Genomic DNA, 25,287 nt, shown 5'->3' with positions numbered 1-25,287 from the left:
AGTGGAGTGTAAGTTAAGGCACTGAATTTCAGATGGAGAGCTTCATGGTTCAACTCCCAGACCTGCAGCTTAAAAATCGTTCTGCATGTGTGCGCAAGCATGCCCAAAATCCCAAGGTAAGAGTGGAGAAGAAGGGACTGTGGCGTGGTCATCCCCCAAAGGGCATAATTTTTCACTTTCTCTTTCTCTCTCTGATGAGTCCATGTACCCTATACCAAAAATTTTTTTAAAAAATTTTAAATGATTAGATAAGAAACTCAGGAAATATAATCCAGTGGACATTCCAATCTAACAATGCTAATGCAACCCTTGTTAAAGCTTACATAAAATTCATGGTACATATTACCGGATATGACAGCATACTGTTCCTAAAATATGATACAACAGTTAAGAGTTCTATGTCACAGCACTTACTAAACCATACCCAGTCAGAAGTTCTTTTTTTTTTTTTGGAGAGGTTTTTGCTATAGGGCGCGTGCGCTCACCAGACAGACAGAGAGAGACATAGAGACAGAAAGCGAGAAATCACCCCCCAGGGGGGATGGTCACGCTGCAATCCCTTCTCTTCTATTCTCCTCTAAGGATCTTGGGCACGCATGCACATGCGCCCAGCGTGTGTTTTAAGCCACCGGGTCTGGGACGCAAACTGCAGTCGACTATGTGGGAGTCCAGCAACATAGCCATTACGCTAACTGCTGGTTCCCCCCAGTCAGAAGTTCTTGAAACCACAAGTCTCCAGGACTAAATGAAAACTCCAGAGAGATAAATAAAGTATGTCCATGACAGAAGTCATAGTCTATGTCTCTACAAACTTAAAACCTAATGGAGAAGGGGCTATTAGGTGGCATGGAGGTTAAGGTGGCTGGACTCCCACATGGCTAACCATGGTTTGAGTCCCAGACCTGGCAGCTTGCTTTCTTACTTTCCCTCTCTCTTTCTCTTTCTCTCTCTCTCCCTCCCTCTCTCTCTCTCTCTCTCCTTCTCTAGTCAAATTAAATAACAGTAATAAGTAAAAGAAAAAAAAAAGAAAGAATTCTTTTTTTTTTTTGGAGAGGTTTTTGCTATGGGGCGCGTGCGCTCGCCTGACAGACAGAGAGAGACAGAGAGACAGAAAGCGAGAAATCACCCGCCAGGGGGGATGGCCACTGGTCCCCCCCAAAAAAGAAAGATTTCTTTAAAAACAATCTAACGGTTGGGACCAGCAGTTAGTGTAATGGCTATGTCACTAGACTCCCACGTAGTTGACCATGGTTTGCGTCCCAGACCCGGTGGCTTAAAACTCACGCCGGGCGCATGTGCGTGCGTGGCCAAGATCCCGAGAGGAGAACGGAGGAGAAGGGGTTGCGGCGTGGTCATCCCCCCTGGGGGGGGGTGATTTCTCACTTTCTGTCTCTCTGGCGAGTGTATGCACCCTATAGAAAAAAACCTCTCAAAAAAAAAAAAAATCTAATGGTGAAAATAAAACCAATAATTTAAAAACCTGATAATATAAGTACCCTATACTTAAACACAACATATGGTAAAATATCAAGTGATGATCACTACATGTGTTGACTATATTATTAATAGTTCTTATTCGTCTACAGCATTCTAAGGGATAGTTGCATGCCTTGGAAAACGTCTCTTTTCCACCACTGGTTTGAGTATTCAGCAGTCCCCTTAAGGAAATTTATGTCTCTACTTCTACAGAACATATCTTTATTTCTCTGATAAGTCCATTGCCTTTATTTTCTTTATTTGGAATTCCTTTTGTTAAGGTTTTTAACCTTTTGAATGAGTTGATAATTTTCTCCACTTCACACTCCAGAAATCCAATATTTTTTCTATTTCGTAGGACATTTCCTCTACTTTAATTGTGAAAGCTCTTTAAAGATTATCTGAATATCTTTTTTTAGAGCATACTGTTTTGCAAATATCATATATGTTTTCTCAAAGAATATTAATGATCATTCGGGGATTTGAAATTTTCTTTTTCTTCAGCTGTTTTCTCAAAGTTTCTTTTCTCCTATTTATTTTTATTTTAAATTTTAATGTTAAAGAGTTTCTTAAAAAAAAAAAAAAAAAAAGAATGGGACCAGCAGTTAGTGTAATGGCTATGTTGCTGGACTCCCACATAGTCGACCCGTTGACCACGGTTCATGTCCCGGACCCGGTGGCTTAAAACTCACGCCGGGCACATGTGTGTGTGTGCCCAAGATCCCAGGAGGAGAATGGAGGAGAAAGGATTGCGGCGTGGCCATCCCCCCTGGGGGTGATTTCTCACTTTCTGTCTCTCTGTCTCTCTCTGTCTGGCGAGCGCACGCACCCTACAGTAAAATCCTCTTAAAAAAAAAAAGTTTCTACAGATGTCAGAGATCCTTGTATTCCACTCACATTTAACAGGAGGGTGTTAAAATAGTTTATAGGAAGCTGTAAAGGCTGGGTTATCTGGTCTAGATGTTTCATGTGAGATTATCTTTATTTTAAAGTTGCAGATCTTTTTCTTGCTTTGTTTAGAATTCCTCCAAAAACAATCTTTCCATTTTTCTGTCTAAATCATAAGCCTAGTTATTATCATATCTACAGCAAAATGGAAAGGAAGGTTTAGGAGGAGATCGCAATTCAATAGCTAAGATTAATACCTTGATAAACTCACACACTTCTATCAACAGTATGGTAAATTTGCCTGCAACAGGCTCCTCAAAGGGTCTGGACACCTTTTGTTTTTCCCTCTCCAGAGAGGAAACCTCAATTCTTCTAACAAACCAAGCAAGGAGCAGTCACACAGCTGCCTAGAATATGGAAGGTGATCTGGATGTCTTTAATGCTCAAACTTTTAACCAATATTTTTATCCAGACTCACATCCACATTCTATTCCAGAAGTGCTTGGTAATAAAAAGTCTAAGATTTTCAAAGAATCTGAAAAACAGGTGTAGTTTCTTCAAAAATAATTAGTTTTGTTTTTTAAATAGCATTATGAACCCAGTATTTAAGCATATTTGATGGGTTTTAACTTGTTTCTATTTCTATCCCTATTAAATCTGAAATTGTCCCACCTTTGTGCAGTGGCAGCCTTTTCAGTGTGGCTCCCGAATCCTTTCAATATGATCCTAAAAGTCTTTGAAAGCTTATTTACTATTTGGCAAGACAAGATGTACCAGATTCACCTTGTACATTTTACCTTGATCAGGGAACAGCCATTTCTCCAACAAACTTGTTTATCCCCCTCTCGAGAAGTGGTATTTGAGGATCACAAATACCACAAAGGGACGCTCTCTCCTTCTGTGTTGGTCATTGTTTTTAGTTATTTTCATTGCATTTATGTGTATATAAGTATATCTGCGTTATGTCTTTATATGTGAAGATAACATACCTCTAGAATTCATATTGATACTTCCAATTCAAATTTAAAACTATAGGGTTTTCAGGACCAGCTGGTGGCCTGGTCATTAAGGCGCTGGCCACTCCTACATGGGCGACCACAGTTTGAGTCCTGGACCTGGTGGCTTGTTCTCGCTCGCTCGCTCGCTCTCTCTCTCTTGTGTGTGTGTTTATGTCTAGCCAAATTAAGATAAGTGAATGAATAAATAAAATTAAATAATTATTTTTTAAAAACTATAGGGCTTTTCATTATCCTTTTCAATATTACATCGGTATCTTCTCCTACATTAAAAATCCTGATTTTTAAGGACCCCAGGGATGATAAACTATTCCATAATCAATCATCTACTTTATTTCATGTTATATACATAATAATTTCAAAATGAAAACTATTATATTATCACAAATTTGATACTGAAAATAGTCAAAGATTGTGCATAAATTCTCTAGTCACCACCATCTACTTTCAGAATTGCACTATATATTATTGTCAGAGTGCATAGCCATTAATACTGTATTCTCCTTTTTAATCCCTTTTCTGCTTTAGTTCTAACAAATGATTTCTTAAAGAGCAACACCAGTCTTCATGATGTCTCTCTAATAATTTTAGTAGTCTAGAGCACATTTTCTAGTAGAGTCCTCGGGAAGAATCTGTGGGAACGACATTCCCCAAGTTCCTTAACTAGATAACAAGTGTATGTACCCTTTACACCTGAAAATCAATTTTATCCACATTTTCTTTTCAGGAGTATCATAAATATTTAATGCATTTTGTTATAAAGCTTTGTCACTGGAAAGTCTAATCATAAACTAGCCTTCTTTTTCCTTGAAGTCACTTGTTCTTTTTATCCTCAAAGGGTTTTTTCCTTTTTTTTCTATTTTAAAGATAAGTATACTAGAATTTGTTTACGACCTGCTTCTACCCATTATATTACAGTTGTCATGTGAATTACATATGCATTCACTGAATATCCCATCAAAACAACCTTTAATTTAGAGTAATGTATTTTTAAAATTTTGAGAGGAAAAAAAAAGTAGCATTCTATATATATTGAGATTTTTTTTTTTACTTTTTGATTTTTTTTTCACTATAGGGCACGTGCACTCGCCAGACAGACAGAGAGAGACAGAGAGACAGAAAGCGAGAAATCACCCCCCCTGGGGTGATTTCCCTTCTCCTCCATTCTCCTCTCGGGATCTTAGGCATGCACGCACACGCGCCCGGCGTGAGTTTTAAGCCACAGGGTCCAGGACGCGAACCACGGTTGACTACGTGGGAGTCCAGCGACATAGCCATTACGCTAACTGCTGGTTCCCTATATATTGAGATTTTTACCATCTATTATTATCATTCTTTCTGGAAAAATCTAGATTTCCTTCTGTTATCACTTCTACATTCTGAAGTACTGCTGAGCATTTTTTTTCTTTTTCTTCTTTAAAGAATTATTTTTTACTTAATTTATTTATTTTGATTTGACCAGAAAGGGACAGAGCTAAACAGGGAGAGGGAAAGGGGGAGGTTTTTTTGGGGGAGAGAGAAAAAAAAAAATGAGAAAGTAAGCCACCAGGTCTGGGACTCAAACTACTATTGGCCACGTGGGAGTCCAGTGTCCTTAACCACCATGCCACCTGCCAGCCCCTATTGTTGAGCATTTCTAAGGAGAGCCTGGAACAGTACGTTGCTTGGAGGTTTCTATTCCTATACCTAAAATATTTTTTCCCTACTTCATTACTAAAGAATAAATTATCACTGGGTTGAGAGTCCTTCAGGACTCTAAAGATGTTACTCAATTGCACTGCACTCCCTGTGGTTTTGAGCAGAAATCTGAGATCTTCAAATTGCCCGCACCCTTCAATAAAATGTTGTTTTCCTTTAGCTGGTTTCAAGAGTTTTCCTTTAACCTCTCTATTCTGTTCTGATTACAGTATGCTAGGTATGGTTATCTTTCAATTTATATTGTTTTGAATATGCAGAATGTTTTAAGTGTTTTTTGTTTTGTTTTGTTTTTACAGTTTACTCATCCATTCCAAAAGAGAAAGAGGGATCCCCAATGAGGTCCTGACATCACAATCCACCCCATTCCCAGCTGGCCTGAATCAGAATCTGTTTCTTTTTTATGGTCTTTTTATTTCTGTTGTTCATTGGATAATTTCTATCGATCTATATATTCAAACTCACTGATTTATCCTCAGGTAATCTTTCTGTTCCCAGAGCCATTCGATTCATTTTTCAGACACTTTTTAAAAATAATGCCCAAAAGTACATGTGCTCACCAGAGATAAGGGAGGGGAATGCACACATCCCCAGCGAGGCATGGTAACACCACAATCCCTCCTTTTCATTCCTCCATCTTGTCGGAACTTTGGGCACACGGGCACACACATATGCCCAGTGTGTTTTCAAGCTGCAGGGCCCAGGATTCACAGGATTCAAACTGCGTGGTCAGCCATGTGGGGTCCAGCTTCATTAACTACCAGGCCACAGGCCAGCCCAAAGTCACTATACTTTTCTGTTCTAAATTCAGTTCTTCTACAGTTCTTTTGTTATTTCGCTGCTGAGATTTCCCCGTTATTTCATAAATGTGTTTTTTTTTATTTGATAAGCATACTTAAAGTAAATATGTTTAGTTTCTAACGAATAATTTATATATCTGGGTCATCTAGGGGTTATAATAGTTGATTGTATTTTCCTCCCAAAACTGAATCATAATCTCATACCTTAATTTTAGATTATATGGTGTACATTGTGAATGTTATGTCTTGTATACTTTGTGTTCTGTCATTAAACTCTAGAAAATGTTGGGTATTTTAGTTTTACCAGCAGTCAACTTGGTTGAAATTATACATTCTAATATAGTCTAATGTGACGAATGCCAAAAGCATTATGATAAGTGAAAGAAGCCCATCACGAAGGACACATGTTACAGGATTTCACTTATAATGCCACGAACAGGCAAATCTATAGAGACAGAAAGTAGACTGGGGCCAAATGGTGGCATAGCCATAAAACAAGACATTCTGCAAGACAATACCACATGGAAGAGTTCCTGTTCAAGTCCCTGAGTATGTTGTACACGTGTGCCCGTGGTCTAAGACTGACTGAAGGCTTGGGCTAGATGCTATTGGGGGTGCTGTCACTGCCCCATTCTCTCTCCTTCAATCATGTAATGAATTAACTTAAAAACAAACAAACAAACAAAAAAACCTAGCGTAACAGTTACATAGGGCTTGGGGAAGAGAGGAATAGGAAAGTGAGAGCATAGACGTATGGGGTTTCATCTGAAGAAGAAAATGTTCTAAAACAAACTGTGGTATTGAACACATATACCTGTGAATATAGTAAAAAACCAATACATAGTTTAAATAAGTGAATTGTATGGTATATGAATTATATTCCAGTAAAGTTATTTTAAAAGAGTACTTCGGGACCAGCAGTTAACATAATGGCTATGTTGCTGAACTCCCATGTAGTCGACTGCAGTTCAAGTCCCAGACCTGGTGGCTTAAACTCATGCCAGGTGCATGTGCGTGTGTGCCCAAGATCCCGAGCAGAGAATGGAGGAGAAAGGATTGTGGTGTGGCCATCCCCCCTGGGGGGCGATTTCTCATTTTCTGTCTCTCTCTGTCTTTCTGGCAAGCACATGTGCCCTATAGCAAAAATCTCTCCAAAAAAAAAAAAGAGTACTTCAACTTAATCTTACAACCATTAATAAAAGTGCACTGAATACTGAATACCAGTGACAAGATATAATTTTTAAAAAATTTTTTTAATAGGCCAAGTTCTTTCTTCCTAAAGGTGAAAAGTTTGGGGGAAAGTCTTAAGAAGCACTAACACAGGGGCCAACAGATGGAGTAATCGTTATGTCACTGGATTCCCACATAGTCAACTGCGGTTCAAGTCCTAGACCTGGGGGCTTAAAACTCAAACATGACATGTGTGCATGTGGCATGCCCAAAATCCTGAGAGGAGAATGGAGAAGAGACTGCGATGTGGCCATCCCCCGCAGGAGATGAGGTCTCACTTTCTGTCTCCTCTGTCTCTCTGTCTCTTCAGCGAGCACACATGCACGAAAAAAAAAAAAATCTAAAAACCAAGGTGCAATCTTGGTCACTAAAGGAAACATAGTATCAGCTGTTAATATTTTGTTACCAGAACATTAAATGTAGTTTGTCTATGTGATGAAGAAACACCACAAAACTCATTTGTTTTTATCATTTAAAACTAAACCACATGGTAACCAAACACAATATTTTAAAAAAACTTATTTTTTCCTTATTCTAGTATGATTCTGTATCTTTAATTATTAGCATTTTTCAAATTGTAGTTGACAAATTTGAACACCAAGTCTACAGCTGAGTTTAGTTAAGATGTTTAGAAATAACTTGGGGCTTTTTTTCAACCTACAATTAGGACTCATTTACCATAACCCAACATTTGGCACAAACTTTAATCAACCTAAGTCAGACATACCACATGATGTTGTTAAATCTTTAGAAATAACCACTACTCCCAAGTTTTATACTTAAGCAAATAAATCACTGAAGAGAAAAGACACACCCTTAAAATGTACACTGCTTATTCAGCAAATCAAAAATAGAAATGCTGGTATTTAAAAAAAAATTTTAAGAGAGACTTTTGTTGTAGGTCAAGTAAATCCTCCATTTTCACTGTCTTTCAACCAAAAAATAGAATATTAGGGAAATAGTACAAACTGAACAATATCTTCGCAATAAATGAATGAATTTACAAAGTTAAAAATGAGATGAGCATTTGTCCAACTTCTGCACAACTAAGAAGCAGCAATATTTTCTTAAATTTAGTCTTTTTCTTTTTTTTTAATTTAGTCTTTTTCCAAAAGATAGCAAATTGAAGGTAAAGGGCACATTACTTAAGTAAAAGCAAGCAATATCCTAGAGATTTCCCCAAAGACAGATACTACGTTTGAAACGCACCAGCTAAGACAGTAATGTAATTAAATCCAAGGGAAAGGTGACTGGCTGGGCAAGAGACCCCTGAGCTCTGGCTAGTCCTTCCTTCTTTCCTCTCTTGGCGACTCTACCCTCCGTCTCTGAATACTGCAATAACTCATGGCTCAGTCCTGGGTTCTCTTACTATCTGTTCTAATTCACTAAGTAGATTCAGTTTATCTTATGATTTTCCTATCATCTATATGTTGATGATACCCAAGAATCTGAATTACCGTTTCCAGCCTTACAATGGGTAAGAAAAATCACTTCCAGGCAAGTTAAGGGGCCTGAACAAATCTGGCAATCAAGAGGAATTTATCAAAATATGTGACTAAAGCTCAAAAACTTCATGAAAAAACAGAATCAAAATACAATTTTATTTAGGTGTAAGAAGTTTCTGAAATACATGTGTAAATTTTTTTCATAGTACACATTTTCCATGAATTTTTTGTAGACCTCATGTCTGTTATGGGAAAACCAGAGGAGAAAATAAAAAGGAACAGGAGCATTATTTCAAGTAATAATTAAGTAAGAATCTCCTGTAATTAATGTCAGACATCAAACCGCAGATTCAGGAAGGTCAGAAAACATCAAGCAGAATAAATCTTTAAAAAATTACATCAAAGCAAATCAATTTCAAACTACAGAAAAAAATCCTGCAAGAATCCAAAGGGGGGATTACATACAGAGGATCAAAGAAAAGAACTACATCAGACTTCTCCTTAGGAGCTATGCCACTAAAGAGAGTGAAGTGAAATATTTAAGCGTTGAGAGAAAGAAAAAAATCATCAACCTAAATTTCATATCCTAAAAAATTACCCTTCAGGTGTTAAAGGACAAATAAAGATGTCTTCAAGACAAAGAGAAACAGGAATTTTGTTGCCAGTAGAATGCATCACAAAAAATGTTAAAAGTTCTTCAAAGAGAAGGAAAATTACATAACTCAGAAACTCAGGTTTCCATAAAGAAAGGGAGAATACAGGCAAATGAAAAAGTAAAGAATATTAAAACTTTTTTCTTATTCTTATTGATCTAACGTAAGAGTTTGTTCACAAAAGTAATAGCAACAGTGTATTCAAATATGAATTGTTATATATATATGAAATGACAGTAATAATACAGAAGACAAAAAGAAGAAATTAGAATTATTCTGTTATTATAAGGTACGTGTACTACACATAGAGTATCACTTGAAGGTAAACTTGGGATTACTTGCAAACACACATTGTAAACTCTAGCGCAACCACTATAAAAAGCGAAAAAAAAAAAAGTATAATTGATATGCCAAAAACAAGAGAAGAAATGAAATAATAAAATGCAGCTTTATTTATAATTACCAAAACTTGAAAGTAATCAAGATATCCTTCAGCAGGTAAACTGATCATAGACTGCTATATCCATACAACGGAATATTTTATTCACTAAAAATAAATCAGTTATCAGGCCATGAAAAGACATGGAGGAACCTTAAATACATATTACTAAGTAAAAGAGGCTACATACTATATGATTTCAACTATATGACATTCTGGAAAAGACAAAGTTATGAAACAATAAAAAGATCCAAGTGGCCAGGAGTTAGGGGTGCTGAGAGAGAAAATGGGTACAACACTGAGGGTTTCCACAATGTAATTATTCTACATGATACTAGAGTGGTGAATACATATCATCGTACATTTGCTAAACCCATACAATGTACCACCCGGGGTGGCCGTTATGTAAACCATGGGTTTGGGACACTGGTGGTGTTATAGCGCACATTCATCAACTATAACAAACATCATTCTGATGACGAATGTCAATAGTAGGGGGAGCTGTGCACATGTACAGGAACGGGAGATACTTGAGAACTCTGCACTTTTCACTCAATTTTGCTATGACTCTAAAGTGGCTCTAAAAATTAAAGTTTATTAATTTAAAAAGTATATACAAAAAAGTATGTACTTAGAAATTACGCTCTCATTTTTGTCCCACTCCCCCAAATTTTCCTTATACCTTGGTCTCCTCAGGCAACTATTTTTACTAGTTCCTGTGAATCTTTGGAAATTTCTTTATAAGTAATTCAAGAACATTTAGAAACATACACAATCATCCCTTGGTAATTATGGGGGATTGATCCAGGAACTCCCCTATACCAAAATCCAATGATGCTCAAGTTGCTTATATAAAATGGTGTAGTATTTGTATAACCTATACACATACTCCCATTTACTTTAAATCATCTCTAAATTACTTACAATACCAAATACAATGTAAATGCTATGTGAATTACTGTTACACTATATTTTTTATTTGTACATTTTTAAACATTTCTACCCACTGGTAACTGAATCCACATATGTGGAACCCACAAATATAGAGGGCCAACTATAATTACTCCCTTGCATTTCTTTTTTTTCTTTTAAGAGAGATTTTTTTGCTATCAAAAAATGTGCACTTGCCATAGTGGCAGAGAGAGACAGAGAGATAGAAAGTGAGAAATCACCTCCCTGGGAGGATGGCAATATTGGAATCCCTTCTCCTCCACTCTCCTTTTGGGACTTTGGGCACACATCCACAGGGGCCTGGCATGAGTTTTAAGTCGCTAGGTCTGGAACTCAAACCATGGTTGACTACATGGGAGTTCAGAGATGTAACCATTACACCATCTGCTGGTCCCACCCTCCCTCCTGCATTTCTTAAATAAAATTAAATAACATCTAGCATTAAAAAAAAAAAATTAAACTTGTGTGAAATGCTATCCAAAAAAAGAAAAGAAAACTAGAAACGATAACTGAGGAAGAGTAAGAAAATATTTTCAGTATTAGATCTACGCAGAGAACTACAATAAAAATTAAAGAACTGAAGGATGAAATCATCTTTAACAATTTTAAATGCTTCTGGTTTATAATGTAAAAACAGTTTTCCATAACTGCAATGACATACCTTTGTTTCCAAAGCACTTTCATATACATATTTTGTCTAATTATCTAAATAACTTGGATGAAACAAGCACAACACATAGTACTGTCTTCTTTAAACAGATGAGGAATTTTTGAGATGGGGAATTAAGTCTTTTGATTATAAGTCCAATGTTTTCTTCACTATATGATGCTATTAGAAAGCATTTTACCTTATCACGGGTCAGTCTGCAAATCAAACTTAAAGCTATTCAAATCAATCTCTTTTATTCATATTTTTATATCTCCATAGCCCTGCACATGTGATTTTTTCATTTCTAAACTTGGTATGTTCTATTGATCATACTTCTTTCATATTTCTTTCATCTTAGAGTTACTTAACACCTCCCATGAAAATACTTAATGTTTTGCATTGTATTATAAAACTGTACTCCTAGAGGGACCAGCAGATAGCTTAATTGTTACACAGCTGGACTCACACATAAGTAGTTGACCGTGGTTCGAGTCCCGGATCTGGTGGCTTCAAATACACACTGGACATGTGTGCATGCGGGCACACAATCCTGAGAGGAGAGTGGAGGAGAAAGGATTGTGGCATGCATGCCCACAATCCTGAGAGGAGAGTGGAGGAGAAAGGATTGTGGCATGGCCATCCTCCCTGGGGATAATTTCTCACTTTATGTTTCTCTGTCTCTCCAGCGAGTACACATGCCCTATAGCAAAAATCTCTCTTAAAAAAAAAAAAAAGTTGGGGTACGAGCAGTTGGCGTAATCGCTATGTCGCTGGACTCCCATGTAGTCGACCGCAGTTCGAGTCCTAGATCTGATGGCTTAAACTCATGCCAGGCGAGTGTGCATGCATGCCCAAGATCCCGAGAGAAGAATAGAGAGAAGGGATTGTGGAGTGGGAGTGGCCATTCCCCCTGGGGGGGGGGGGATTTCTCGCCTTATGTCTCTCTGTCTCTCTCTGTCTTTCTGGTGAGTACACCTGCCCCATAGAAAAACCTCTCAAAAAAATTTTTAATTAAAAAAAAAGTATTCCTAGAAACTCAAAATTTCAAATGTTATTCACTAAAATATCACCAATTGGCTGAGCTTTTGGAAGCCCTGAACCCCTATAGGGCACATGAGCTCGCTACAAAGATAGAGACAGGGAGACAGAGAGAAAGCAAGAAATCACCCCCCAGGGGGATGGCCACACTGGATTGCTACTCCTCCATTCTCCTCTTGGGATCTTGGGCATGCACGCACACGCACCTGGCATGAGTTTAAGCCACTGGGTCCAGGACTTGAACCACAGTCGACTACATGGGAGTTTAGCGACATAGCCATTACACTAACTGCTGGTCCTCCTTCTTCTTTTTTTTTTTTCTATAGGGCGTGTGTGCTTGCCAGAGACAGAAAGTGAGAAATCACTCCCCAGGGGGGATGACCCCACCTCAATCCCTTCTCCTCCATTCTCCTCTCGGGATCTTGAGCACGCACACACACGTGCCTGGCGTGAGTTTAAGCCACCAGTTGGAGACTAGAACCACAGTCAACTACATGGGAGTCCAGTGACATAGCCATTACATCACCTGCTGGTCCCTCCATATCCTTCTATCTCTTGAACTTTTGCCCTAAATAACTATTTAACATATGTTATTATCATTTTTATTTCTGTCTAATATTTTCCAAACAAACGGGACGCTTCTAATGAGTCAGGACTACATGCTTTGCCTACTTAAAATTCCACATAGTCTAACACAATGCTATTCATCAAAGACAACTCAATAAATACTTCCTCGGTAAAGGATTTGCTGAAAATAGTTTAAACAGAAAACGGGGTTCACATTTCAAGACACAGTGGAATATCCATGAAAGGGTAAAGGAAGAGGCAAGCAGGGAGGGAAAAGGGGAATGGGAGTGGCCATAGGGTACAGTGTTTTTATGTATTAATATATGTCTATGTGTAATAAGAGACAGGAGAACATGTATGTAAACAGAGAAACTAGATGTGTAGATAACCAAAAGTATACTTCAGAAAACATGGTAAGAAGATAAATAAATTATATGTGACTCTGGAGGCAAAACTAGAGCCAGCAAATAGGAGAAAAAGAAATTTGGCTTAATATAAAGTAAAATTCTCTATTACCAGAGCTTCACAACAATGGAATAAATAGAATTCATTTAACATTAAGTACCTTATAAAATTGCAGGCATTTAAGAAGAGTTCAGGGTTGAAATGGTTTTGAATCTACATAACAATATCAGAAAGATAGTGCTACATGGAACACTGTGATGAGAACAATTATAAGACTGCAAATACAGTCAGTAGGAAAATGTGCTGTGATCACTGAAGACTATCTGTCACAAGCTGGCAGGATGGAGGGTACCACAAGTACCTGGTATTTAGTAGTTCCGGTCTAAGGAATAATTTTCAGAAATAATCATTCTTGGGAACCAGCAGTTGGCATAATGGCTATGTCGCTGGACTCCCACGTAGTTGACCATGATTCGCGTCCCGGACTCGGTGGCTTAAAACTCACGCCGGGTGCGTGTGCATGCGTGCCCAAGATCCCAAGAGGGGAATGGAGGAGAAGGGATTGCAGCGTGACCATCCCCTCTGGGGGGTGATTTCTCGCTTTCTGTCTCTATGTCTCTCTCTGTCTGTCTGGCGAGTGCACACGTCCTATAGCGAAAACCTCTCAAAAAAAAAAAAAAAGTAATCATTCTTTTCTTTTTTAAGAATTATTTAATTAAATTAATTTATTTATTTTAATTTGACCAGAGAGGGACAGAGTAAGAAAATGAGAGACAGAAAGAGAAAGAGAGAAAGCGAGCCACCATGTCTGGGACTCAAACCACAGTAGGCTATGTGGGAGGGAGTCCAGTGCCCTTAACCACCACACCACCTGCCAGCCCGCAGAAATAATTATTTCTTGTCAATAATTAAAACATGAACTGAGTAAAGTCTCTCTAAATTCTACAAGGCTAACACTGTGTTTAGTAACTAACATTCCTTAAATATTCAATGAAATTGTTATTTTTATAGATATTTTTAAGCCACAGTCCTCCACTAAAATCTTGGGTTATATTTTGAGCAACAAAAAAGCATTCTGACTTTCATCCTGTAATTTACTCTTAAGACCACACAATCTTAAAAACTGTACTGTGCTTTGCAATTTTCAAAGCATTTTCATGTCTTTATTTTCAATAAAATGTGACTATCAGACACCAAGCATATGCATAGGCAAGAGACAAAGAGATGTCATAAAATACAAATATTTTAATCAAACATTACTCCTTTAATAATGTCCTAGGACTTCATTACTGAATAAATTTGCATAAAACAGTCACATCTTAAAAACAAACACTGAAAGAAACTTTCTCTTCTTCCCACTTTCATTTTCTCCACAGAGATTGTGCTCATCATCCTGAAGTCACTGATGGTCTTAGAGCAATGGTTCTCAGTGTGTGGTCACTGGACCAGCTTCAGATGCAGGTGTACCAGCACGACCTAGGAACTGGTTAGAGATGCCAATTCCATCTAACCCACTCAATCAGAAACTATGCAGCTGACCCACTGAGTTCTAACAATTCCTCCATGAGATTCAGTTGTGTACTGAAATTTCAAAGTCCCTGTCTGCAAAAATAGTTTAGTTTCTCACTAACACAGTAGCATCCCTTTACCTATTACTCCTCAGCATCTTTCTCTTTCTCACATTTCACACCACACTAAGATTTTCTCATCTAAATGATTAATTTAGCAATGTATGATTTCATATTTTCCTTCCTTTTAAAATGTGAGGCTTCCTTTAAAACTAGCCAACACATTTTTAAAATTTTTATTATGGAAAACATTATGAGTTGTTTACATAAAACCAGAATTTTTAACTTATACCAAAAGTCTTAAGAACAATCCTGTATAACAGTCATTTTGTGACTAAGTTTTCTCTTTTCATTTCATTCTAAACTGTTTATAATATAGTACACACTTAGAGAAAAAATTTAAATAAATCATTTCATCTATGAAACAGTTTACAATGAAGAAATGATTCCATGAACATCAAAATCATCACTCTACTATAAAAACATCTCTTCTGACATTTATCTTTCTATTTTTTAGTTACCTTTATTTGCTTATTTATTTTGACCAGAGAGGGACAGAATGAGAGTGAGAGTAAGAATAAAGGAGAGAGGGAGAGGGAAAGTGAGAAAGCAAGCCGCCAGGTCCAGGACTCGAACCACAGTCGGCCATGTGAGAGTCCAACACCCTTAACCACCATACCACCTGTTAGTCCCCTCTTTTGACATTTCTATGATCCTTGAAAATATTATTTTCGTAAAAAAAAAAAAAAAAAAAGGTCTTGGTATGGGTTTCATTTAGCAATTGAATGTATGATTTATGGCACAGAATTCTAGCTAATATCAGGAAACTAGCCAATGCATACTCCTTTTGAGAAGGAAGTCATATATAAATTCAAATAGGAGCATTTTTTAGGAGGAGTCTCTAGAAATGCTGACTGAATGTGGGAACTTTTAAATACTATACATGTGTATGTATGTATAAGTAGGCACCATCCTTTTTTTTAAGAATTATTTATTTAGTTTTATTCATTATTATTATTTTTTAATTTGCTATAAAACACATGTGCTCACCAGAGAGCAACAGAGCGAGACAGAGGGAAAGTGAGGAAACAAGCCGCCAGATCCAGGACTTGAACCAGAGTCAGCCATGTAGGAGCCCAGTGCCTTAACATACCTGCTGGCCCTCACATCAGTTTTTTAATGCTAACAAATACTGACTACAACAATAACAGCAAAGCAAAACAACCAAACCTATTTCAAAATAAATTACTTTGGTTGATAAGAAATGTAAGTAAGACCATAATGCACAATTGTTAAAATAGGCCTCTGGCCAGCTTCATGGTGTATCAGTAACATGATGTTCAAATAAGATAGATCCCACAGGCAACTACAGTTCAAATCCCTGGCCCAGTCTGTCTGAAACACACTGGTCATGCACACGAGTGGCCAAGATCCAATGGCCTGAAGGATTAGAGGGAAGGATCATGGCATGACCAGACCCTGTGGAGGCTACCCCTCCTCCCCCAACCCTCTTCATTGTCACATGCTCTATCACAAATAGAGAGAAAATAAAGACCTTCTTTCTCTAGATACTTCAAGGTAATAACTCATAATCAGATGCAATGAAGGACTAACTCACCTGTGTACATAATGTAGCTGATGAACTGAGTCAATTGCTATCACCATCTCAGCCAAGTAAAATCGGGCCATATCTTCAGGTAATCTATCTTCAAATTTGCTGAGCAAAGTAAGCAAGTCTCCACCAACATAATAATCCATAACCAGGTACTATAAATAAAAAAATAAAATATACTCAATAAATAATAATGGCAAAAAGGAAGTCTATTTAAAGTATCTTGAAGTCAAATAAATGTGTCAAATACGTAGTAACTTACTTATGCAATTAACAAGAAGCTATCTAAGATGATAATGAGTAATCATAACAAGATCTCTAAATTTTTTTTTCAAGTTTTGCATAGGGCACATGTGCTCACTGGAGAGAAACAGAAACAGTGAGAGGAAAAGTGAGAAATCACCCCCCCAAGAGGGGATAGCCACGCCACGATCCCTTCTCCAAATCTCCTCCTGGGATTTTGGCCACACATGCACACGGGCCCATGGGCCCACCATAAATTTCAAGCCACCAGGTCCAGGACCTGAATAGCGGTCAATTATGTGGGAATAGTGGGAATACAGTGCCTTAACCATCATCCCACCTGCTGGCCCCAAGACTTAAATTTTATACAGAAAAAAAAATTTTTGAACTAGGGAAGAAAACACAGGATTACCATTTTGTTGTTGTTATATACTGCAAAGTAACAGTATCACCATCCTCACCTATAACAATGGACCATAGCTTTAGAACATTTTAAAGAAGACATTTCAATTCCTTGAAAAGTAAAAAAAAAAAGAAATTCAGACTACAGGATGGGTCTTTATGTTGAAAAAACTTCATCTTCATTCATCTTCATCATCACTACATTTTCCTTACCTTAGATCAGTAAGGATTTTATTATAGGGACCAGCAGATGGCATAAAGGTTACATCGCTCGACCCCCATGTAATCAACCCTGGTTTGAGTTCTGGACCTGGCGGTTTGAAAGGCACGCCAGGCATGTGTGCTTATGTGCCCAAAATCCTGAGAGGAAAATGAAAAAGAAGGGATTGCAATGTGGCCATCCCCCCAGAGGGTGATTTCTCATTTTCTCTCTTTGGCAAGCACACGCACCCTTTAGTAAAAAAAAAAACCTCTCTCTCTTTAAAAAAAAAAAAAAAAAGAACTTTATAACCAGCACTTAGAAACTATTACATATACAGAACATAGTAATCCCTACCATATATGTTTCTCTTCCCATTTTTGATAGTGTAACAATATCAGAATATACTTTTATCCAATATATATAAACAGAAGTTAACTAATTTTAGATATGTACCCTTGTGGGTATGGGTGTGTGGGTGTGTGTGGTGTGTGTGTATGTGTGTGTGTGTGTGTGTGTATGTCAAGAAAAAGAGAATAACCAAAATGTTCACTGAGGTTATCTGAGTTTTTAGATTACAGATGAGGGACCAGATGACATAATGGTTATGTCACAGAATTTCCAGAGTCAACCGCAGTTTGAGTCTCGGACCTGGCAGCTTGAAATACGCTGGATCTGTGTGTGTGCATGCTCAAAATCTTGAGAGGAGAATGGAGGAGAAGGGACTGGAGTGTGGCCATCCCCCCGGGAGTGATTTCTCACTGTCTCCCTGTCTCTCAGGCAAACTCATACACACTATAGCAAAAATCTCTCTCTAAAAAAAAAATTACAGATAGGTCCAATTATCCTTATAAACATGTATTACATATACAAGTGCTCATGTGTGTGTTTATGTGTATTATATATATATATATATTTCATATATATATATTTATATGTGTGTGTATATAATTTTAAGATGAGGGAGAAAAGCAGGCATATAGGAAAAAGGCTTTATTCTTTAAAAAAAAAAAAGCCTATATTCAAATCCTGTTTTATAAGTGGCTTTTGAAAAATTAACTTCTTTGATATTTTATTTCCATTAGTTGTCTTCTTCTTAGGCTCCTCTCTTTCTTCTACAGACACATTTTCACATTTCACAAGCACTACTCAGTTACTCTTGTTTACTCCCTACATTAACTATGTTATGACAGGAGTTGGACATTTTCTCATGGTAAATATCTTAGGCAAGGCAGACAAAGAAGTAAAATCAAGATTATTATATATGTATTTATAGAATAAGAGAGAAAAGATATTTCTGCACATTTCCCTGGTTTTATTATCAGGTCCTGACATTGCTCCCAATGTCCTCAATTCTTTGAACAACAGTTCTTACCAAAAGACTAAATAAGTTTATTTTCCTTAGACGTATTTCTTTGGCTTCTACAAAATGAAATGTGGTTTAATTAACTAAACATTAGTAAATGACTTTTCTTCCTTCGCTAACAAATGAGCTTTTCTGAAATATTTGCAAACTCATTTTCAATTTACCTTTTTCAAAGAAATTCTGTCAAGATAAGATACTGTTTTAAATTTTCTATTTTTTCTAACTGCTGCTTCCCTATAAGTTGGAAATACAACAAAGAGTGCTTAGTCTGGTGCTATGGCTACCTACTGCGTGTTACGACAGCTGTAGTATGGCTATATAATAAATACAATGCTCTGCCATTTAGTCCATTAAGAAAATAATTTATTCACTGAAAGCAACGTAGGTGAAGACGACTCTCCTTGTTTGACAAAATGAGTATGCATTATTAATAAAAATATATATAAAATGTCATAATACAGTGAGAAATACAGCATCCAAAACACTATCAAGTTATAACTGAGTCACTATAATTTGCAGTGTACTAAACAGAAGTACATAGTGAGGAGAGTTACAAAGACAGTATGTTATCCTGTCTTAATGCCAGTCTTTGAACTAGTCAATTAGGTCACTAGCATAAAAGCTGACATAGACAGTGTACAAATCAATAGGTGTATCTATGTTCCAATAAAACTTTATAGAGACTAAAATTGGAATTTTGTATAATACTCATGTGTTACAAAGCAGTATTCTTTTTATTATTCCCACTTTCCAAACTCAATTCATGAACAACTTAACACTAAGTCCTAACCACTAAGTCTCACAAGTCAAATGCTAGAGGAAAAAAAAAAAAAAAGAATACACTGTGATTCCTCTTTCTTCCACTAACACCCATTTAAAAACAAAAATTAGTTAAAAGAAATTCATCTTCATTCCTTCTTCTTCATCAAGTAAATAGTATTTTCAGATTATTTCAGGTGAAGGAATCGAAAGGTATGAATTCAGTGAAGACTCTTAAGACAAATATGAATTAGTTAAACCAGGAAGGAAGAAGAGACAGAGGATTAGTGAGGAGAAGTGTGGACTTGAAGCAGTCTGTTACATTCATATTGATGGAGGAGAGAATTAAGAGACTTGAGGATGAAGAGGAGATTTGAGAGAGGCATATCATGTAGCTCCTTATAAGCTCTGCTAAGCAAACTGGACATTCACAACCACATGTTTTGATTTTTGGTGCTTTTTTTGTGTTTTGTTTGTTTGTTTGTTTTTGGTCATGAAGCTCTCATGTATTGTGTTTTGTTTTATTTTGTTTTTAAGAAAGATTTTTGCTAGAGAATGAGTGAGCTTACTGAAGATATCGAAAGCAAGAAATTACTCCAAGGGATGACCATGCTGCAATCCCTTCTCCCCCAGTCTCCTCTCAGGATTTTGGGCACGCACGCACACACGTGCACCCAGCATGAGTTTAAGCCACCAGGTCCGGGACTCAAACCACAATCAACTACATGGGAGTCCAGTGACATAGCCATTATGCCAACTGGTGGTCCCAAAAAATACGTAAAATTCTTAAGAAGCAATAGAATAATACATGTAAAATATATTGAGAAAATCATAAAAAGAAAATCTGAAGCACCTTCTACAGAATTTAACTGATAGGAATTAAATGTTTCCATTCAGTTTTTACTTTCTTATTTAAAAGCATAAAAAATTCCAATGGAATCACCTAGGGGAGGGGGGAAGGAGTACATAACAAATGAATCATTTACATTCTGCGAAATGCATTGATTTTTTTTTCTAAATAAAATCTAAAATGATCCCATCTTTTTTCCCTTTCTCCTCTGATATAATCAATAATCTAGTAATTTAAACAATTATTAAAAGAAAATAATGCTAAATTCCACCAACAAAAAATTAATAAGGATATAAAAACATTTAAAAAATGGTTCTTACTAAGTTATTGTCATCCTGGAAAGCATAGTGCAAAGTTGTAATCCACTTATTGTCTCCATTCACTAATACATCCCTTTCTTCACGAAAACATGCTGTCTGAAGAGGAAAAGAAATTTTTTTAAAGGATACTTTATATAAGAGTAGGACATATAATAAGCAAATAAATTACTTAATACGTTGATGACACAATTTCTGTTCTAGAAAAATAAGTACATCCAATATTATTTTCTTTTCAACAATTTGAGTTTCAAAGCACCCTCTAAAAGTAGGCTACTGAAAAAAGACATTTAAAATTTTTTCATATTAAAAATACTGTATAGGTCAAAACAATCACAAAAGTGCAAAGAATAATCAACTAACAACCACAGACCAATCTATCATCTACATAATACAAATGTCCACATTTTGCCATATTTACTTCTGATCTTTTTATTTTTAGAGAATAAGATACAAGCTGTAGCTCTCCTATTCCTGTCTCATCTTCTCCCTTTCTTCCCTGATATAAACAATAATCCAAAGTTAATGTACAGTCTACCAATCCTATGTTTTAATCACACATGTGTGTTTTTAAAAAATATTAAAATTATATTTTGTGTTTTGAAAATTTACATAAATAGTATACTTCATTTATGGTTCACAACATGACTACTTTTTACCCAAAAATGCTTATTTTCCTTTTAATTGCTACTGTATCTCATTGTTTACATAGTAATTTATTTATACAACCTTCTAATCATGGAATCAACCTCACTATATGCAAAATGGAGTACCTCAGGGTATCCCATAGCAATAGCTCCAATGAATAGTATTTTCATAGTCCTTTTTTTTCAGATTTCAGATTTCATATACTTCTTGGATAGCATGACTAATTCTGATGCACTATTTTCTCTCATGCTTTGAGACTTCTCTTTGCCAAATACACAGATTTGATGAAATAAATGTACTGATGATTTGACTTCATTTTATTAAGAATGCACACTACAGATAAACTTGCAAAAGTATTCCAACATACACATATAAATTTTTTTTTACCATAACATGGTTCAAAATAGTAAAAAAAAAAAAAAAAAAAGGAAAGATAATTATCTAAATGCCAGTATTTTATTTTAAAATGATCAGCAGTTTATTAAAAAATTCAAACTACCAAAAAAAAATTCATTTAGTATACTGACACTATTAAAAAAGAGTAAAACGAGCTCAGCCCCAGTGACACACACTACGAGGAAGCCATTATCTAAAGGCTGAAGTCACATGGGATGCCCTAGGTGACCCTCAAAAGAGACTGAACACAGTGAAAGCAATCTTATAATCCTAGCTGAGAGGTTGGGGAAGGAGGACATTGACATAGAGAAACTGTCAAAATCAAGTATTTCTCTGCTTCTCTCCCTCTGTATCATAGGTAAGTAAACTTTTAAAAATGAGATAAACTTATAAACGCAGAAATGGACAAAGTAACAAAAAAATGTTTGAAGTAATGGATATGCTCGCTATCCTGAACTGATCATTACATATTGCATTCATGTGCCAAACAAACCAAAACAAAAATAAAAAACTGTACCCTATAAATATGTGCAATTACTGTGTCAGTTAAAAATCATTTTAAAAATGAAAATGGAAAAACCCAATATATTGGATCTTTTTTAGGTCACATTTCTGCAAAGAAAATCATTGAGAAATATGTCATGACTTTCCCAGCAACCTTTTACTAGGTGATAAAAGCAATGTGAGGGAAAAAAAAAATCAGCCTTTCAATATGGTTCTATTATAGTAAAATTTTCTGTTAAGGATAAAGAAGAAGTTCTTGCTAATTACATACTTTAGACAGAAAGATGGTATTTGGAAGAGAAAAGGGAGTTTCTACTTTTTTTCATTTTTTACTTTCTGGAGTACTTGTAGTGTTTCATGGGTTTTTGTTTTGTTTACAAGTATTTTTAATGTAGGTATCATGGTAGTAGTGTAAGGTAATTCTAATCTAATGATATCAATCTATTACCATTATTAATAGTAAAAATAGCAGCACGGTAATTGTCAAAATAATGAAATGGTTAATAACAATAGCAAAAAAAGTAAGATATTACACATAAATCAATGCTATCACAGATAAACTAAGCTATGTTACCCTACTTATGAGGCCATTACTACCTTCACTTTCTGATGGAAAAAAAACTGAGCTTTAGAAAGGTTTAATTCTTTTTTAAAAGAATTATTTTATTTAACTATCTATCTATCTATCTATTTATTTATTTAAATTTGACCAGAGAGGGACAGAATAAGAGAGAGAGGGAAAGTGAGAAAGCAAGCTTCCAGATCTGGGACTCAAACCATGGTCAGTCATGTGGTAATTCAGTGCCCTTAGACACCATGCCACCTGCCGGCCCCTTGAAAGGTTTTTCTTAAGACAGAGAACATTGCTGTGAACTACACTACAGCTACACATGAAATAAGGACAGACATCTCCCATATGAGTGAAATTAGTATGAGTTGAATAAACCTGGAGAAGTAAAATTTATAGAATATACTGAGAGAAGTTCATTTAAGGGGTCATTATATACTAGCAAAGTTTATAAACGATTAATCTGTAGAGATATTAATCTATAATAAACTTTAAAATGATTTAAGTTATTTAATAGCCTAGATACAGAAAAAGGGATGGTTCCCTACTACCTTTAAAATAACCATATTTTATATTAATTATATATTTGCTATATTACTTTAAATAGAAATAGCTAATAGATCGGAGGTAAATCTCTGAATTTAAATTATTTTAAACCATCAACAATATGTATGGTCCTTCTCAAGTTTTTCTATCAGGGTAATACTGACCCTAAAATGCGTGTTGTATTCTGGTCTCCTTTCCCTCTACCTTTCAGAATCTTCTTACATTTGCTTTGTATTCCATGCCCAGGGTCTCTAGCTCTACTTTTTGGGAGAACAGGGGGAGCGATGTCTATTCTATCTTACCCCAGAAACAGTATATAGCGATACTTTTTAATTCAACAAAATACAACTTAATTTTAATTTTGTTTTATCTTTTATTTGCCTCTTCTTCTAGTCAGTAATAAAAGCTAACCCAGTTGTAACTCCTTTCCACAGTTCTTCCCAATATATCCAACAACAAAATAAAAAAGTATAAATTCTGATTCAAGTTTTTAGAAGTTCTAACTCTGAAATACTAAACTAACTACAATTATTATTTCTGCTAAATGGTTAAAACATAATTATTTACTATTTTAAAATTTTTTAAATATATTTATTTATTTGATCAGATTGAGAGAGAGAATTTTTTAAATATATTTACTTATTTGATCAGATTGAGAGAGAGAAAAGGGAAAGTGAGAAGGCAAGTCACCAGGTCTTGGCTCAAACTGCAATTAGCCCTGTGGAAGTCCAGTGCCAATTGGGTAAAGGGTGGTCAAAGACTGTTTTGCCTTTATCTGTAATGTTCTATAACCAGTTTTCAAAGAATACATTTGTACTTCACTTGTGAATTTTGAGTGGATAATTTAGAGGAAAAAAAAAATCAAAGCAAAAACTTGGCCAAAATGTCATTAATTGTGGATGAAGGAAAATGAATGATTATTAGTTTCTTTTTTTTTTTTAGAGGTTTTTGCTAAAGAGAGTATGCGCTCGCCAGAAAGACAGAGAAAGACAGAAGCAGAGAGACAGAAAGCGAGAAATCACCCCCTAAGAAATCATCCCCCAGGAATGGCCATGCTGCAATCCCTTCTCCTCCATTCTCTCAGGATCCTGGGCACACACGCACACGTGCCCGGCGTAAGTTTAAGCCACCGGGTCCAGGACTCGAACCGCAGTCGACTACATGGGAGTCCACTGACAGCCACTAGGCTAACTGCTGGTCCCAATGATAATTAGTTTCTTTTTTGCCTTTTGTTGTATTTTTCAAATTTCCCAAAAGAAATACTGAGATACTTACTTTCACTATCACCATATTTATTATCAAAGGAGTACTCTTGAGTTTTTCCTGCGTGTTACTTCGTCTTTGGGTTGCTACAATACCAACAGATAATGAAAGAATTCTAAGGACTAACTTCAGATTACCTTCGTGTGGATCTTATCAAATTATTTACTCAGCCTACTCATCAGTACAACCCTTCTACCAGTTAAAATATTGAAATACTGGGGCCAGCAGGTGGAGTAGTGGTTAAGGCATTGGACTCTCACATGACTGACAGTAGTTTGCTTCCCAGAACGGGAGGCCTGAAACTTACACTGGGCATGGGTGCAAGCGGGCTGAGAATCCTGAAAGGAAAAATAGAGATGGGACTGCGGTGTGGCCATCCCCCTGGGAGTTAGTTCTCACTTTCTTTCTCTCTGTCTTTGCAGCAAATGCACATGTACTATAGCAAAAATCTCTCTTTAAAAAAAAAAAAAAAGGAAATAGTTCCAAACCAGTAAGTTCAGCTTCCCTGAAGCTCCAGAATATGGAGCCCATCTAGCTCATTATGATTCAGCACAGCAGGGGACCTCTAGAGCCTGACCCCAAATCTGTATGTAGTATCAGTGCTGACCATACTATACCAGCATAAGATACCTCTTAACATCACAGTAGCCAATCCTTCCCTCAAATCTAGCACAAACACAAAAATACTAACAATTCCTACACTACCAGATTTTACCACAACTCCAAAAATAAAGACAAAACATAAAGTGACTGCATAATCAGTAATAAATAAAATTGTTTGAGGGCACAGTAAA

At 36.2% G+C, this 25,287-nt stretch overlaps 1 protein-coding gene across 8 annotated transcripts in view; it reads right to left on the bottom strand.

Annotated features, from left to right (window-relative positions):
• Positions 1–25,287, bottom strand: part of CDC42BPA (CDC42 binding protein kinase alpha) — a 280,345-nt gene that overhangs the window by 173,863 nt on the left and 81,195 nt on the right. For all 8 annotated transcript variants that reach the window (XM_014591108.1, XM_027775224.1, XM_027775225.1 and 5 more), the window contains exons 4-5: positions 20,572–20,667; positions 16,439–16,587 (exon numbers count right to left, since the gene is read on the bottom strand). In XM_014591108.1, coding sequence (XP_014446594.1) covers positions 16,439–16,587; positions 20,572–20,667 — 245 coding nt within the window. The remainder of the gene's footprint in view (positions 1–16,438; positions 16,588–20,571; positions 20,668–25,287) is intronic.

Source organism: Tupaia chinensis, unplaced genomic scaffold, assembly GCF_000334495.1.
Source record: "Tupaia chinensis unplaced genomic scaffold, TupChi_1.0 Scaffold000532_1, whole genome shotgun sequence".
Taxonomy (NCBI): Eukaryota; Metazoa; Chordata; class Mammalia; order Scandentia; family Tupaiidae; genus Tupaia; species Tupaia belangeri.
Note: the sequence above shows the minus strand (reverse complement) of the source record. Positions and strands in the feature narration are given on the sequence as shown.